Below are 16,032 nucleotides of genomic sequence, written 5' to 3' on the forward strand. Positions count from 1 at the left end.
CTGCCTCTTGGCGGGGAATGGAACCAAAGCAATGCGGATGGTATGACGTGTCAAAAATCACAAATGAAGAAGCACAGATTGTGGGAAATGCAGTGAACACATAAAAAACCATTTGCCTTAGAGCTTGAATTCATACTGAACACTGAACTTCCCCAATGAGAAGGGGTGCTGCGGTAAAGGACAGGGGAACAGCATTGCCCACAACTGCAGGGGTGAAAATAGCCTTGGGCCTAGAGCCTGTAGACACAGCTCAGAGAAAAGGAGCATCCTCAGGACCCATACGTTGTCATCAGCATGTCTGGGATATGCAGGGGAGAAATGAGCAAACAAACGCTTAGATGAGACCTACTCAGTGGAAAGAAGTGTGGTGGGCAAAGTGAGGATTCGATGATCTGTGATGAAGCTGTAGTTATAACAAGGCAAGGTACCAGCCTCCAGGAAGCTGAGAGCCTTCTTATAGAGATAATATGTGCTTAGTCACTCAGTGTTATCCAACTCTTTATGACCGCATGGACTGTAGCCCACCAGGCTCCTCTGTCCATGGGGATTCTCCAGGGAAGAATACTGGAGTGGGTTGCCATACCCTCCTTCAGGGGATTTTCCCAAGCCAGGGATCGAATCCAGGTCTCCCACATTGCAGGTGGATTTTTTACCATCTGAGCCACCAGGGGAGCCCAATAAAACTGGAGTGGGTAGCGATCCCTTCTCCAGGGGAACTTCCTGACCTAGAAATCAAACCAGAGTCTCCTGCATTGCTGGTGGATTCTTTACCAGCTGAGCTATCTGGGAAGCCCTCTCATAGAGAGAAGTCAGGCACAAATGAAGAAAAATGAAGACAGAATGATCAACAACACACTGTTAAGGACTATAAGAAAGTTCCGATCTATCCTACAACATTGAGGTACAAGAAATGTTTCCTTACTTTTCTATAGAAAATTAAACCAAGGTCCCTATCAGTAAGGTTAGCAAAAAATCTAGTCAAGTTTCAGGGCTTCCTTCCCCTCTCTAGACTTGTACAAGACTCATGAAATCTCAGGAGTGGTCAGATTCTTAGTCTATAATAGTCTTCATCATCAATATTCCTTGTCTACCTAACGAAGTTGCCAAATTGACTGGTCCATCTGACTGCCCAGCACTGCTGTAGTAGTGGTCTTTACTACTGAGTATGGACCCAGCCCAAAATCATCACTGTCCCTCCCAAGTGAGCGCTTTTTTATTTCCAGCCTCCAAAAGTGTGCCAAGCAGTCAACCCAACTGGAGTCATGTACCTCACACTTTGGCACCTTCTTCATTTGAGGGGAAGCTGGGCTCAGAAGCCACAACTACCAAGGGAGCCCAGAAATGAGGGCAAGACTTGGTCTTTTTTAATTGCCTTATTATTATGAAAGCTTTATAGTTCCGTTAAAAAATAGAAATTAATGTTTGTTTCTTACCTCACCATCAGTGGGAACTAGGAAAAGAAAGAACTCAGGATGGAGTTCAGTAATCAAAGAAGGCTCCACAGAACAGAAAAACTTTGAATTGGGTTCTTTAAATGGTACCTAAGATTTGTTAAGTAGAGAAAGCATGATAATCTTAGGACTCAGGACAAATGAATGTACAACATCAAGATATCTGCAAATGCAGGAGACCTGAGTTCGGTCCCTGAGTTGGGAAGGTCCCCTGGAGAAGGGAATGGCAACCCATTAAAGTATTCTTGCCTGGAGAGTCCCATGGACAGAGGAGCCTGGCAGGCTACATATAGACTACAGGGTCATAAAGAATTGGACTCTACTGAACAACTAACACACAGCTTCTTGAATTAATGCAGAGATTTTATCTGGGGAAAAATAAGAAGATAAGATCAAATCAAATTGGTGAAATAAGTCAAGATAATTAAAATGTTACCTATAGCAATAGAAGACTCTTAAACAGCTTATTATCTTTTACCCTATAATATGTAAACAATATAATAAAACATTATATAAAAGATACAATCAAGAATATAATAAAAATAAGATTAAAATATAGACCTTACTCCTGATTAGAATAATTGCAAATTATACCTTCCACTTCACTTACTTACCAGTGCTTTCCAAGTTTTTAAGTTCTAACAACATTTATTTAGACTCTTCTTCATCTCAGCATGAGCCAAAAAGGAACTTACATCTTATTTTTTCTTAAGGAAATCCTGTGCCTGTTTCTATAATGTATTACCCTAGGTGGGCTGTTGAGATGTAGTTTCTGCTACTTTCTTAAACTGGCCCACATCAAATCACCTCTGTTCTGTCTTAATCAGTTATCCAGCAAAACAAATTTACCTCTTTCCTTGGCTTTTCCTTGTTACTTTGAGAAGCTGTATGCTGTATGTCAGTCATGTCCAACTCTTTGCAACCCCATAGATCGTAGCCCATCAGGCTCCTCTGTCCATGGGATTCTCCAGACAAGAATCCCACTGGAGTGGGTTGCCATTTCCTTATCTAAGGGATCTTCCTGACCCAGGGATTGAATCCTGGTCTTCCGCATGTAGAAGGCCTTCATTCCTCAGTAGAACAATCTATCATGGCTCTAGTCCACACTTTCCATACCGAAAAAGTTTATCCATCTCCTGCCAACAAAGAGCTATGCTTAAAAACTGGTTGTCACAATGAAAGTAGCTTATTTTTTTCTAGGGAGATACAAGCAAAGAGAACATTTGAGCATGAATCTGAATGTCTGCTTTGAAAGCAGTCTCAGAACAGTGAGCAGCAGAGGAAGTTTTGTGAATTGAGGAACTCTGTGATTATTTCAGTCAAAAAGCTTTTGTAAAATGACACTACAGGGTTCTGTTTTCTCACTTATCGAAGTTCAGATAAAAGTTTTCCCAAAGTCAAAAAATTAATTTCTTACCTAACTATACTTCATCACCAGTTGATGATATTTTCCAAAGGAGTGCCTCAAGTCACTGCAGTTAAAATTTTGTTTTTCCTCTAAAAAATAAGTATATGATGATGAAGAGATCAAAAGGAGAATAGATTAGTAAGTAAAAAGATGCTGGTTTTTATGTAAACACTTTTTAAGTGTACAGTTTCCTCCTAAGCAAAATAAAGGACTTACTAACTATGCATTTGAATATATAGACCCTTCTGTCAAAGCCAAGTTCAAACTGCATACTTTGTGAATTTAAGTAGATCCTTTTGTTCATTTTTTCATCCCACCCACAGATGCAGTATCTCTGTGTTTTCGTTCCTCAGATTTAGTGAACAAAGGAAAAGGTTACAATAGGGCAGCAGCTAAATTTGTAAGGAAAGAGCTTTAGGGGGGGAAAAAATCAAACCCCTAAAGGTGTCTCAAAAGGTTTACAGCATAAGAGGATTTAAAGGCATCAACCTCAGATTTCATTGACTTTTTCCCTTAGTCCCAGCAGGTCCTCCCTCTTCAAGAAGAAGCCATTTCACTGCAGCTTTAGAATGAGGGCATAGGTGTCTTTCAGAATGTTGTCTAGAATTACAGCTATCCAATGCCTTTGTTCACAGAGTTAAAACTTAGCTTTCGCCACTTGTACTGTAAGACAGTAAAGGTATTTGAACTTTCAGCCTTTTGTTCCACTGGAATCAGATGCTCAAAGTATGTAAATTCATAAAGTATGTGGCTTGATAATACCCCAAAATGAAGTGTTAACTTATGTTTATAATTTGTCCCATAAAGTTAATGTACAATTATTTGTTGATTAATTGTTTGATAATAAACTCACCTCATAACTAAAAGGATTTAAGTTGGCTTGAAAAAATATTCAATACATTAATAAATAGGAAAATATATTTGTGTATGGCTATAAAAAGAAATCAGAATAGAAGTGAAATAAGGAGTTGAATGAGGGCGAGGGTAAATTTTACATAGAAGAGTGCACCATAGGTCCTACATAGTTGCTAAAGTGTGGCCTAATTTTATTTTTACTCTTTCAAGTAAAAATGTAATGTTAATTCATCACAAAACTTTCATTTATTCATTTATGTTCATACATTTATTCATACAACTGTAATGCTGATACTGGTCCCTTCATTGATTTTATAGTTACATAAGTATATGAAATATGCATTTTAAAATAACTTTTTATTTTTTATACAGCGTTTATGGGGAAAGACTTGGTGACCCACTCCACTATTCTTGTCTGGAAAATCCCGTGGACAGAGGAGCCTGGCGAGCTATAGTCCATGGGGTCACAAAGAGTCAGACATGACTGAGCAACTAAACAACAAACATGCATTTTTAAAGCTTACTTTCCATTTACAGTTATTACAGAATATTAGCTGTATCCCCCACGTTGTACGATACATCCTGGAGCCTGTCTTACACCCAGTACTTTGTAGTTCTCACTTCCTCACACCCTATACCACCTACCCCATGGGTAACCACTAGTTTGTTCTCTATATCTGCAAGTCAGCTTCTTTTCTGTTATATTCACTAGTTTGTTGTATTTTTTATATTCCATATATAAGTGATGTCATACAGTATTTTGGAGAAGGAAATGGCAACCCACTCCAGTATTCTTGCCTGGAGAATTCCATGAACAGAGGAGCCTGATGGGCTACGGTCCATGGGGTCGCAGAGAGTCAGACACGACTGAGCGACAATCACTCAGTCACTCATACAGTATTTATTCTTCTCTGTCTGACTTATTTCACTTAGTATAATGGCCTCCAAGTCCATCTGTGTTTGTGCAAATGGCAAACTATTGTTCTTTTTATGGCTGAATAGTATTCTATTATATATGTGAAAGTGTTAGTTGCTCAGTCGTGTCCAACTCTATGTGACCCCATGGACTGTAGCCCACCAGGCTCCTCTGTCCATGGAATTCTCCAAGCAAGAATAGTGGAGTGGGCTGCCATTTCTTTCTCCAGGGATCTTCCTGACCAGGGATCAAACCCAGGTCTCCTGCATCCCAGGCAGATTCTTTACCATTTGAACTACCTGGGAAACCTGGGTGTGTATATATATATATATATATATATATATGCTTCTTAAGGACCTTTAAATACTTAAATGTGCTCCAGAATGAATGAAAGTTCATTACATGCGTGAATTAATATATGAATGAAAATTCAAGTAATACAAAACATACCTAACCAAAATATTGAGATCATAAATAAAATATCATTAGTAGTTTTAATATTTCCATTGACATGAAATAATAAGCAAGGATTATAAAATTTCATACAGAGTGCTCCCAACTTTTACAGGTTGTATATGGCTCAGATGGTAAAGCATCTGTCTACAATGCAGGAGACCTGGGTTCGATCCCTGGGCTGGAAAGATTCCCTGGAGAAGGAAATGGCAACCCACTCCAGTACTCTTGCCTAGAAAATCCCATGGACGGAGGAGCCTGGTGCAGGCTACTGTCCATGGGGTTGCAAAGAGTCGGACACGACTGAGCAACTTAAAAAAATATATATATATAAAATTACTGAAAATATGTTTGAAAGTCAAATTTCTGAAAACTGAAGAATTTATTTCAGTTTTAGGAGAAGAATTCTGTTACCAATCACTAAAAAAAAAAAAAAAAAAACAACATGGAATAGCTAATGGTTCCTGTAATCCAGGCTATGACAATCTGGAAGACAGGGAAAACCCTCACTGGGAGATAGCTCAAAGCACCCCCTGCTTACCAGGAATGGGTAAGCGTATGAGGCATTTGCTTCTCAAACGCTGATGACCTTCCCACAGTTCACCTACAGAGGCAGTGAGAGCAGGGATATGCTAGGTGTGTGGATCCAGGGGGCTTCCAGGTGGTTCAGGGTAAAGAACCTGAAGGAACCTGCCTGCCAAGCAGGAGACATGGGTTTGATCCCTGGTCAGGAAGATCCCCTGGAAGGAAATGGCAACCCACTCCAGTGTTCTTGCCTGGAAAATCCCATGGACAGAGGACCCTGGTGGGCTACAGTCCATGGGATAGCAAAAGAGACAGATACAACTTAGTCACTCAACAACAACAGATGGAGCTAGGGTAGAAGAAAGTCTTTCTCTGCCTACTGCTTCCCACTTGCATTAGTGATTTCCTCAGAGCCACCCTGTGGAGATGCCAGGGAGATAGAGAGGGGAGGGACATACAGGACCATCTGCTCTAGATGGTGGAATCTGTGAGCAAGCAACCTCTAACCTCCTGTGGTGCAGAGACTCCGCAAGCATCCACCCCAGGCAAAGAGGTAAAACAGACATGACTGAGGTCAGGCATCTGGCAGGACAATGGATGTAGATTTGGGGAGAAAGGGGCCATAGTTGCACTTGTATCCCAGCTTTCTCCAGTAAAAACTGGATTCTTCCCAATGGGATCAGCTTGGGAAGTAGCACCAAAATGTGAAAGTTCAACATGATCACTCATCACCTGATAATATGAAAGAGCAACTTGGGTGTGCGATTGAGCACAATCTGGGAAAGGGAGTGAGAAGAGGCTGGGTGTGGAGGCCTGGCCACCTGGCCCTGTTTCATGTGCTGACCCACTTAGCACACATGAGCCTGGTGGCCCAGATTGAAAACTCGAGGGCTCTTTGGCCCTGACATTTGACTTCAGTCTGTCAACCAAAATTCATCTTGGTTTTAATTTGAGAGCTCGTGTTTCTTTCCCAGCCACAGAGTCTTCCAATTCCCATCTCTCTCTACAGCATCTCGCCCTTGCACTAGTCTCATTTTATATATCTGGACTGAGAAAAGACTGGATTTCACACCTAATTAAAAGAGATTGTACTGCCTGCTGTTTCCTTTTCTCATTCCTTTTCCCTTGTGCACAGGCAGCTTTTTTATTCTAGTGCTTAGTCCTATCCCTGGACACCCGCCGTTTCAGGGACAGGCAGGAACTGGGTTCCTACAACATAGACAGCCAAGCCCTCCATCAGCTATTTCACCACAAGCAGAATCCCCCTCCGGTGTTCACTCCTGCCTCGCCTCATCCATACTGTGCTCACCCGCAGAACACCATCACTTAGAGTACACGATCACATTCAGGAATAGAATTCCTTGCGTGTTCCAGTGAATGCCACCACAGGCTGACTCTATATTTTTTACTCTAGTGGAAAGAAGATGGGTTACTATTTTAAAACACGCAGAGAACTATTTTTGTCAGTTTTTTTTTTTTTTTTTTCATTTTACCCCATCAGTTCTATGTTCACACCACCATGGGGGATTTTTGGAGGGAATGGGGGGAGGAAGTGTATCGTGGCGTCCCCAGATGCACAAAATCTTTGTAAAGTTGTATGGTTTTGTAGAGTCGAAGGTTGGTGTTTTTTTTTTTTTTTTTTTTTTTGAATAGCCCAAATGCCTATTCACTGCCAATCTAAGAAAGAATGGAGTTAGCATTTTCACACCATTCCTTCCTATACAGTCTCTGAATAACCATCTAATCAAGATTTGTTTTCAATGGGGAACAAATCTTCTACAGTAGAGTATTTCAGATTTATTCCGTTGGAATCTATACATTAATGCCCACTGGATGAAAAGGACCTGTTTCACAAAAGCCTGGACATCGCCTTGCTGTGGCAGAAACTCTTTCCCACTGTATTAGTGTTGAAAATGAAAGAAAGCCTGGGAAAGGACTTGCTTCAGCATTGTGTGCTGGAGGGCCGAGGCATGCTTGAATGGACCGGCAGGGTCCCCCGTCGCATCTGTACACATATCAGCAAAAACCGATTCAGCCTTTCACGGCTGCTCACTGTGGTGCAGGACCAGTGCGCTCAGAGATCTTTAAAAATTGTGTCTGCAAAAATCCAACTAGGTTGGTCAGGTCAGGCTGTATATGTGTGCAGGTTTTGTCTCTGTGGTTTTTAATGAAGTTGGCAACAGCATTACTGAAAAAATCATAACTCGGATTATTTAGCAGACAATTTTTTGTTATTATTGCTTATTGCTGTAGATTTACCTGATTATTTAGACTTGAGTGGATCAGCCCAACAAGCAGTTTGAACTTTTTTTCATGAGTTTGTATGTGTTTGTGTGTGTGTGCCTGTATCTACAAATGTGTGTGATATAATGACAGCTCTTGTTGGTGACCATATCCATCTCTACAGCAAGCTCCATCATCACTTTCCGTGTCTTTATCTTTTCTTCTATGTTCTGAGAATTAGATGGCCCTCAGTCTTTGGGTAATCCAGATTTCATTTGTCAGTGATCCAGTATCATGTGATAAAAAGAGCATCAAAGGGACATGGGATCTAATCCCACCTCAGCCACTTACTAGCTCTGGAAAACATTGGGCTAGTCATTTAGATACTTTGAAACCCTCAACTTCCTTTTACATCAAATAGTAATAATAGGACCTGTCCTGAAAATATATAGGATTGTTATAAGGAGTAAATGAGTTTATACCTGTAAAAGAGTTTGTACACTGTAAAATGCTACATGGTTATTAATTATTATGATAATTGTGATTGAGCTTCTTCCCAGAGTTATCAGAAGGAAGACAATTCTTTGTCATATATGACAACTCAAGTGATATAGCTGTGACTGCTGCTATGAGCAATTGTGTGTTTAAAGAGTGTTTTTACCTGTGTGGAAAAAAGTTTTTAATAAATCCATCCTACTCAGAGACTTAGCCAATTTTAGTGCTTACCATTTTACTTAATGAAATGAAATGAAAGATACCTTGGTGATGGTAAAATTGTATATAGACACCTCTACATTTTAGTGCCCGAACTCTCTTTTATCTCTTGCATTATTCCATTTATAAGTTTTTTAAAATGTGCTTTATTAGATGACTGAAGCTATGAGACAGCACACTAATTTATGGATAGGTAGAGAAGTAGCTGGAGGGTACAGTGAACAGGCCTTATTACGCACCTTTATGGCAGACCCGTGGACACCTAAGAACCAGGCGTCATTCAGAGGCAAAGCATGCAATACAGTGAAGCAGGTAAGAGTGTGAACTCTAGACCCAGACTGCTAGGTTCAAATGCCAGCTTGACCACCAACTACCCGTGTGGCCTTGAGTGGTTTCCCAGTTCCTCTGGCCTCAGTTTCCTCATCTGAAATATGGGGATAATAATACTACCGACATTACAGGATTGTTGTGAGGACTCAATGAAACAATGTACATAAAGTAGTTAAAACTTGACACTTAAAAAAAATTGCTCTTATTATCACAGTGCACAAGCATGAGGGACTCAGTAAGACATTAGAATATGATCTGCTGACTGATTTCCTAAATTTTCCTTTCTAGGTTTTTGGGGCCTTCCTCTGGTGCTGTGTTTTGTATTAACAGTTATAAAGGATTCACCTTGATTCCTTAACCTGGCAAGGACAATTTGTTTTATATAAAAGGAAAAATAGAAACAGTCATCTAATGAAATGTTTTAGACACATTAACAGACCTAATAGAAATTGGAAGGAAAGGGAATTCTCTTACGTAAAAATTTGCACAAATCATATCACTCAAAGATAACATAGAGCCTGTAGGCAGCATTTATTAAGTTTAGTGGATTTCTGTGAGGCTGACTGAATGTAAAGTTGGGAGCAAAGGAAATGAATGAGTATATAAGGATGCAATCACAACAGCTGAACTCAGAATGAGGAGATGGATTGTATCAAGTAGAAAAGGTTGTTGAGCTCAGACTTCTCTGAGCAGGTCCTCTTTCCTAAGGCAGAGGAGAAAGAACCTGAGGAGGCGGGCATTCCTGTGTGTGCAAGCCATTACCTCTGGGTTACTTCTAACAAGACACAGGGATCTGGGTCACACCAACAATCTAAACCTAGGTCACCTAGTTTTGAAAGCCTACTTACTTGGCCTCCCTCAAGCTAATCATTCAGTTGTAAAGGCAAGAATGGGGAATGACTGAAGAATGACTTGGAGAGAGGGATTCTTTAGAGAATAGGAAAACAACAGGAAAGCCCTCAGCCTAGTGTTATAGATACTTGTTGTCCTTCTCAATCTGAGATCTAGGTGTTACCAGCCTATCCCTTGTCTGTGTAGCCTAGGATAGAAGGATGGCAGTAGGTCAGGCTGTCCCGATGTTCCATGTTGCTGACTGCTGCCTTCCTCCTGGCAACTGTCGGATATATCCCTCTTGCAAGAGCAGAGAGCACCCAGTTCCTGAGATAATTGTGCATCCCACTCAAGGTTAACCCTATCGTCCTGACCTGCTTACTAACAGTCCTCCCAAGAGCCCAGTTTGAATGATGAATATGGTCACCTAGTGTATTCCAGTCTCTCAGGTCAACACTGCCATCTTTGACCTTTCTGACGTTTCTTCTTCATTAAGCCTCAGAAAATTCAGATAACCACCATATAACGTACAACACCCTAGAAAGTATTCAAACAGGTCTCACCAAAGAGGATAAGAAAAATGTAGATACAGACAGTGGACAAGTGCTCCTTTAGCAAGAAGATTGCATTCTAGAGCGTGTCCCTCCACTGGAAAACACGGTGGTAGCTATTTGATGTCTATCTTAGTCTAAGCTGAATTTTCCAAGAATTTTTGCATATGTGGTATGGATTTGCAGAATGTGCCATGTTAATTAATAAGAAGGGAATTAAATATTGTGGTCTATGAATAAAATAAGGAATTTTGATAAATTGAGAAAAATACAAGCTTTCCCAAAGGACCTGGGCTTAGGTCTGTCTAAAGTGGAGGCAGAATTTCCTGAGAACAAGTCTTCATTTGCCTTTTGGTTCTTATTTGCTGAAGCTATAGGAATAGCAGGCAATGACCCATCAGTTTTTTAGCCTGCTGTACTTCAGCTGACAACCCTGGCTGCAGGTCTAGGGGGTCAATTACGGATTCGGTACCCCCCAAATAGCTGGGGCCCTGTTGCAACAAAATCCAAGGCCTTGTTACCATAGGACATCATACCCACAGATCGACCTGATACAAAGCCTATCCATCTTGCCACAGAGCCTGCTTGTGTCTGCAAAGGGGTGCTGCTAGGAGCCATGAGCATTGCCCACCTGAGACCCAAATGTTAGGGATGCAGCCAGGTCGCTCTGACCCACGCCCTGTGTTGTGTCTGTCTCACCGTGCAGGTGACATCAGTTGCAAGGGGATGACCGAGCGCATTCACAGCATCAACCTTCACAACTTCAGCAATTCCGTGCTCGAGACCCTCAACGAGCAGCGCAACCGTGGCCACTTCTGTGACGTGACGGTGCGCATCCACGGGAGCATGCTGCGCGCACACCGCTGCGTGCTGGCCGCCGGCAGCCCCTTCTTCCAGGACAAGCTGCTGCTGGGCTACAGTGACATCGAGATCCCGTCGGTGGTGTCGGTGCAGTCGGTGCAAAAGCTCATTGACTTCATGTACAGCGGCGTGTTGCGCGTCTCGCAGTCGGAAGCCCTGCAGATCCTCACGGCCGCCAGCATCCTGCAGATCAAAACTGTCATCGATGAGTGCACGCGCATCGTGTCGCAGAACGTGGGCGATGTGTTCCCGGGGATCCAGGACTCAGGCCAGGACACGCCACGGGGTACTCCCGAGTCAGGCACCTCCGGCCAGAGCAGCGACACCGAGTCAGGCTACCTGCAGAGCCACCCGCAGCACAGCGTGGACAGGATCTACTCGGCGCTGTACGCCTGCTCCATGCAGAACGGCAGCGGCGAGCGCTCCTTCTACAGCGGCGCAGTAGTCAGCCACCACGAGACTGCGCTCGGCCTGCCCCGCGACCACCACATAGAAGACCCCAGCTGGATCACGCGCATCCACGAGCGCTCGCAGCAGATGGAGCGCTACCTGTCCACCACCCCCGAGACCACGCACTGCCGCAAGCAGCCCCGGCCCGTGCGCATCCAGACCCTGGTGGGCAACATCCATATCAAGCAGGAGATGGAGGACGACTACGACTACTACGGGCAGCAAAGGGTGCAGATCCTGGAGCGCAATGAGTCCGAGGAGTGCACAGAAGACACCGACCAGGCCGAGGGCACCGAGAGTGAGCCCAAGGGCGAAAGCTTCGACTCGGGCGTCAGCTCCTCCATAGGCACCGAGCCTGACTCCGTGGAGCAGCAGTTCGGGCCCGGGGCGGCGCGGGACAGCCAGGCCGAACCTGCCCAACCTGAGCAGGCCGCGGAAGCCCCGGCCGAGGGCGCCCCGCAGCCGCACCAGCTAGAGACCGGTGCCTCCTCCCCCGAAAGAAGCAACGAGGTGGAGGTGGACAACACGGTGATCACTGTCAGCAACAGCTCCGACAAAAGTGTCCTGCAGCAGCCTTCGGTCAACACGTCCATCGGGCAGCCATTGCCAAGTACCCAGCTCTACTTACGCCAGACCGAAACCCTCACCAGCAACTTGAGGATGCCTCTGACCTTAACCAGCAACACGCAGGTCATTGGCACAGCCGGTAACACCTACCTGCCGGCCCTCTTCACTACCCAGCCGGCGGGCAGCGGCCCCAAGCCTTTCCTCTTCAGCCTGCCACAGCCCCTGCCAGGCCAGCAGACCCAGTTTGTGACAGTGTCCCAGCCCGGCCTGTCGACCTTTACTGCACAGCTGCCAGCGCCACAGCCCCTGGCCCCATCCGCAGGCCACAGCACAGCCAGTGGGCAGGGCGAAAAAAAGCCTTATGAGTGCACTCTCTGCAACAAGACTTTCACCGCCAAACAGAACTACGTCAAGCACATGTTCGTACACACAGGTGAGTGCGGCCGGGCTGGAAGCCTGGCAGCAGGGGGAGAGGCCGAGGGGGCTAGCGGAAGGGAGGGGCAGGACCTGTAGGTGGAAGGGAAAGTAGGGGTCATCTTTCAGATTTTACAGAAAGCCATATTGTAAACCATCTTCTAGAAGCCCCAACTATGCCCCCATCCCACGAACCAAGCATCCTGTCACCAAAATCACAGAAACCCTTTGTGGGAAAGGGCCAGATGAGAAAACCTGATACAGAATTTGCAGGCACAACATCCTTGAAATACATTGAACTTTGAAACATATTTTTGATCCTAGATGTTTAGAACTGGAAAAGTCCTTGGAGATCACATACTCCAGTCACCTCATTTTACAGACCCAAGTCATATAGGCCAGACAGGAATAAGGGTTTTAGCCTGTAGTAAGTTTCTGAAACTTACTGTTGGTTCATATGAACCAACAGCTTGAAGAGGCCACAACAAGGCTAATGCCAGTGGAAGCTACACTTATGGTCCCTGAAATGAAGAGGGGTGATAAGCTCACTGTTTTCCAGTGCTAGTTCTCTATTTCCCACATCTAGAGACCACAATCAGTTCTGGGTTCTCCCGTTTAAAAGGCCAGTAGACACTCTGGGGCACACTCAAAGGAGTATGTTTAAGATGGAAAGGGCTGTGAAGCCATGGCATATGAGTCATGTTTGAAGGTGCTAGAGGTGTTTGGCGGTGCGTAGGTTTGAATTGAAAGTGCCTACCGAGCTTTGTCAGCTTGGCAAAATTACTTAACATTTCTATACATTTGTTTCCTTGTCTATATGATGGGGAAAATAGTGATAGTAGTGCTGTTTTGAGGATTAAATGAATTAATACATATGAAGAAGTTCCTAAAGCAATCTCCAGCACATAATAAGCACTCTATAAATGGAAGCTATTGTTCGCACTATTAGCATTATTTAAATGATTTGAGGGAAGATACATTAAGTTTGTTCTATTTGTGTTCACATATATAGAAATGGACCAATGATTAGAAGCTATAAAGATAATTTAATTAAATAAAAGAGGAAGTTTAAGCAGAGATGCTCTAAAGATAGGTAGATAACCTACAAAGGGAGCATGAGTTCCTATAATTAAAGGTGTTCAAGGAGAGAATGGATAATCATTTCATAGTGATTTGTTATAGAGGGGATTCAGTTATTCATCAGGTAAGTAGTTGGGCAAGATAGTGCTTCATCCCTGGAGCCCATGATTCTAGAGCAAAGATTTCCTGACCTCCCAGCCAGTGAGTGCCCTTTCCTAGTTCTACAATGGACCAGACAGAAGTGAGAACTCCACAGACGCTCCTCCATATAAGGGTCTATATATGTGATATGATTTCACATGGCTTCTCTTATACTAAAAGTAACTAACTCAGTGATGATCACCATATTTGAAATTCCTATTATGAGAGTCATAATTCCTATGAGGAATTATATATAATTATATATATAATTATATAATTCCTATTATGAGGAATGATATAATTATGAGGAATTATATAATTCCTATTATGAGGAATTATGAGGAATTATCGACATGATGGACATGAATTTGAGAAGGCTCTGGGAGTTGGTGAGGGACAAGGAAGCCTGGCCTGCTGCAGTCCGTGGGGTCGCAAAGAGTCAGACACAACTGAGCGACTGAGCTGAACAGAACTGATTAGGAGAGTCATTCATCTGCTAACCCTCTAGTTCTAGAATATCTCTGTTAAAAGACAAATAAATTGTCAGGGGAAAGTTACATACTTGAATTACAATACATGAAAATAAGTTAGTTCCTCAAAGCAACCTTGTTTCTCAGGTCAGCCAGCAGGACTAGCTAGGGGATAGGACATAAAGCAGATCAATTTAAATTGGGGAATAGAAGGGAAGAACTGCAACAGACATACCAACATGGAAGTGAACAACGGAAACAGAGCATTACTTAAGACGAAACTTTCCTTCTGTGCAGTTCAACTTAAGTCAGAACAATATGTAAATCTATGTATGTGCCCTTGTGTGAATCAGTTCTTAAAGATGACAGTTTTCATACCTCTAAAAAACATAGTGACTACTGCTGCATTTAGGAAAAAAATCAGTAAGTCACTGTATTTACTTAGGGTAAATGTGAATATCGAATAACCTGAGGTCAATCAAGGACATTTTCCATGTGGTATGGTATCATCATTATTTAGTAAATTAATCAAATAGTAATATTTTTATTTATATGGCAATTTATGATTTATAGGGTATTCTCCCATAGTTTATGTCCTTTCCTCCTCTGAGTACCTACATTGTAAATCCATCAAATTAAGGATTAAGGAGGGGAAAAGAGACCATTTGTGGAGATGTATTCTTAACCAAAGTTGACGGCTCTGGTCTTGGATCCATGAATGTGTCTACCCTCCCCATCTTTGCATCTCTTCCAGTAGACCCAGCAGATATAAAGTTTACATACTCTATTAGATCACATGTCAAAATAAGGCTTTAAATCTGGAGCATAACATTTTGGTGTACTACAGAAAATTGTCTCTTTGGTGTATGAACATATTTATTCAATTTTACCAAAGGATTCTGTGGTTAACCCAAATAACTTGATTTGCCCATAAGAAAACCAGCAATGGATTTGCAAATTTAGACATCATAGATACAAAGGCTACAAGTAAAGTCATTTTATAAATCTGAGTTATGCTCAAAGGTTGGCCTTCAGATCTCTGGGAAACTATGAAATTCCTCATAACTTATAAAGGTCTTTGTAATGGTGTGTATAACCTGACCACATCCAGGAACAATAAATAATGTACATCTATCACTTGAGTACCTTATCTAAAAGAATCAACATTTCCATTTCACCCCCAAATCATCTGGCAGTGGCAGTTTGGAATGGTCAGCTCTCTATCAATACTTGTCTAAGTGAAGAAGTCTATAACCTAACAAAGTTTAGGAACAATTGGTCTCAGTTTTCAAAAGGCAAGACAGCCTGAACATATGGAAGTAATTCAGGACCTGGATTCACTGTGGCTGACATTTCAAAACAAAGTTCTCTCCAATGTCTTGAGAAAACATCAAAAAAGTGGAGCCTCACAACTTTACAGGAGCCCAGTGGAAATGATAAAAATCCACAGCAAAGAGTCCAAATGTTAGTGTAAAATAAGATTCTAGAAAGTCCTGGGTATACTGGAAGAGTAGAGATGGATTCTGTTTCCTACCTTTAATCTAACCAAAAAGAATCTTACTAGGAAAGAGTAGCTTTACAGAGTTAAAAGGAAAACACTTAGGTTCTCAGCATCACAGCCACTATGCATGGTAACCAGCTTTGCAGTTTAGCAACTGCAACTTTTAATGAATATGATACTTGCTTTCAAGGATTGGGGGCTTCCCTGGTGGCTCAGTCGGTAAAGAATCCACCTGCAGGGCAGGAGACCTGGGTTCGATCCCTGGGTTGGGAAGATCCACTGGAGAAGGGA

General features: G+C 42.7%; 1 protein-coding gene across 48 annotated transcripts in view; it reads left to right on the forward strand.

Annotated features, from left to right (window-relative positions):
* Positions 1-16,032, forward strand: part of ZBTB20 (zinc finger and BTB domain containing 20) — an 847,908-nt gene that overhangs the window by 816,541 nt on the left and 15,335 nt on the right. For all 48 annotated transcript variants that reach the window (XM_086405119.1, XM_086405065.1, XM_086405264.1 and 45 more), the window contains one exon: positions 10,964-12,568. In XM_086405119.1, coding sequence (XP_086261245.1) covers positions 10,964-12,568 — 1,605 coding nt within the window. The remainder of the gene's footprint in view (positions 1-10,963; positions 12,569-16,032) is intronic.

The sequence above is a fragment of the Bos grunniens genome, chromosome 1 (genome assembly GCF_055505025.1).
Source record: "Bos grunniens cultivar Pamir isolate PY7600 chromosome 1, Bosgru_T2T1.0, whole genome shotgun sequence".
Taxonomy (NCBI): Eukaryota; Metazoa; Chordata; class Mammalia; order Artiodactyla; family Bovidae; genus Bos; species Bos grunniens.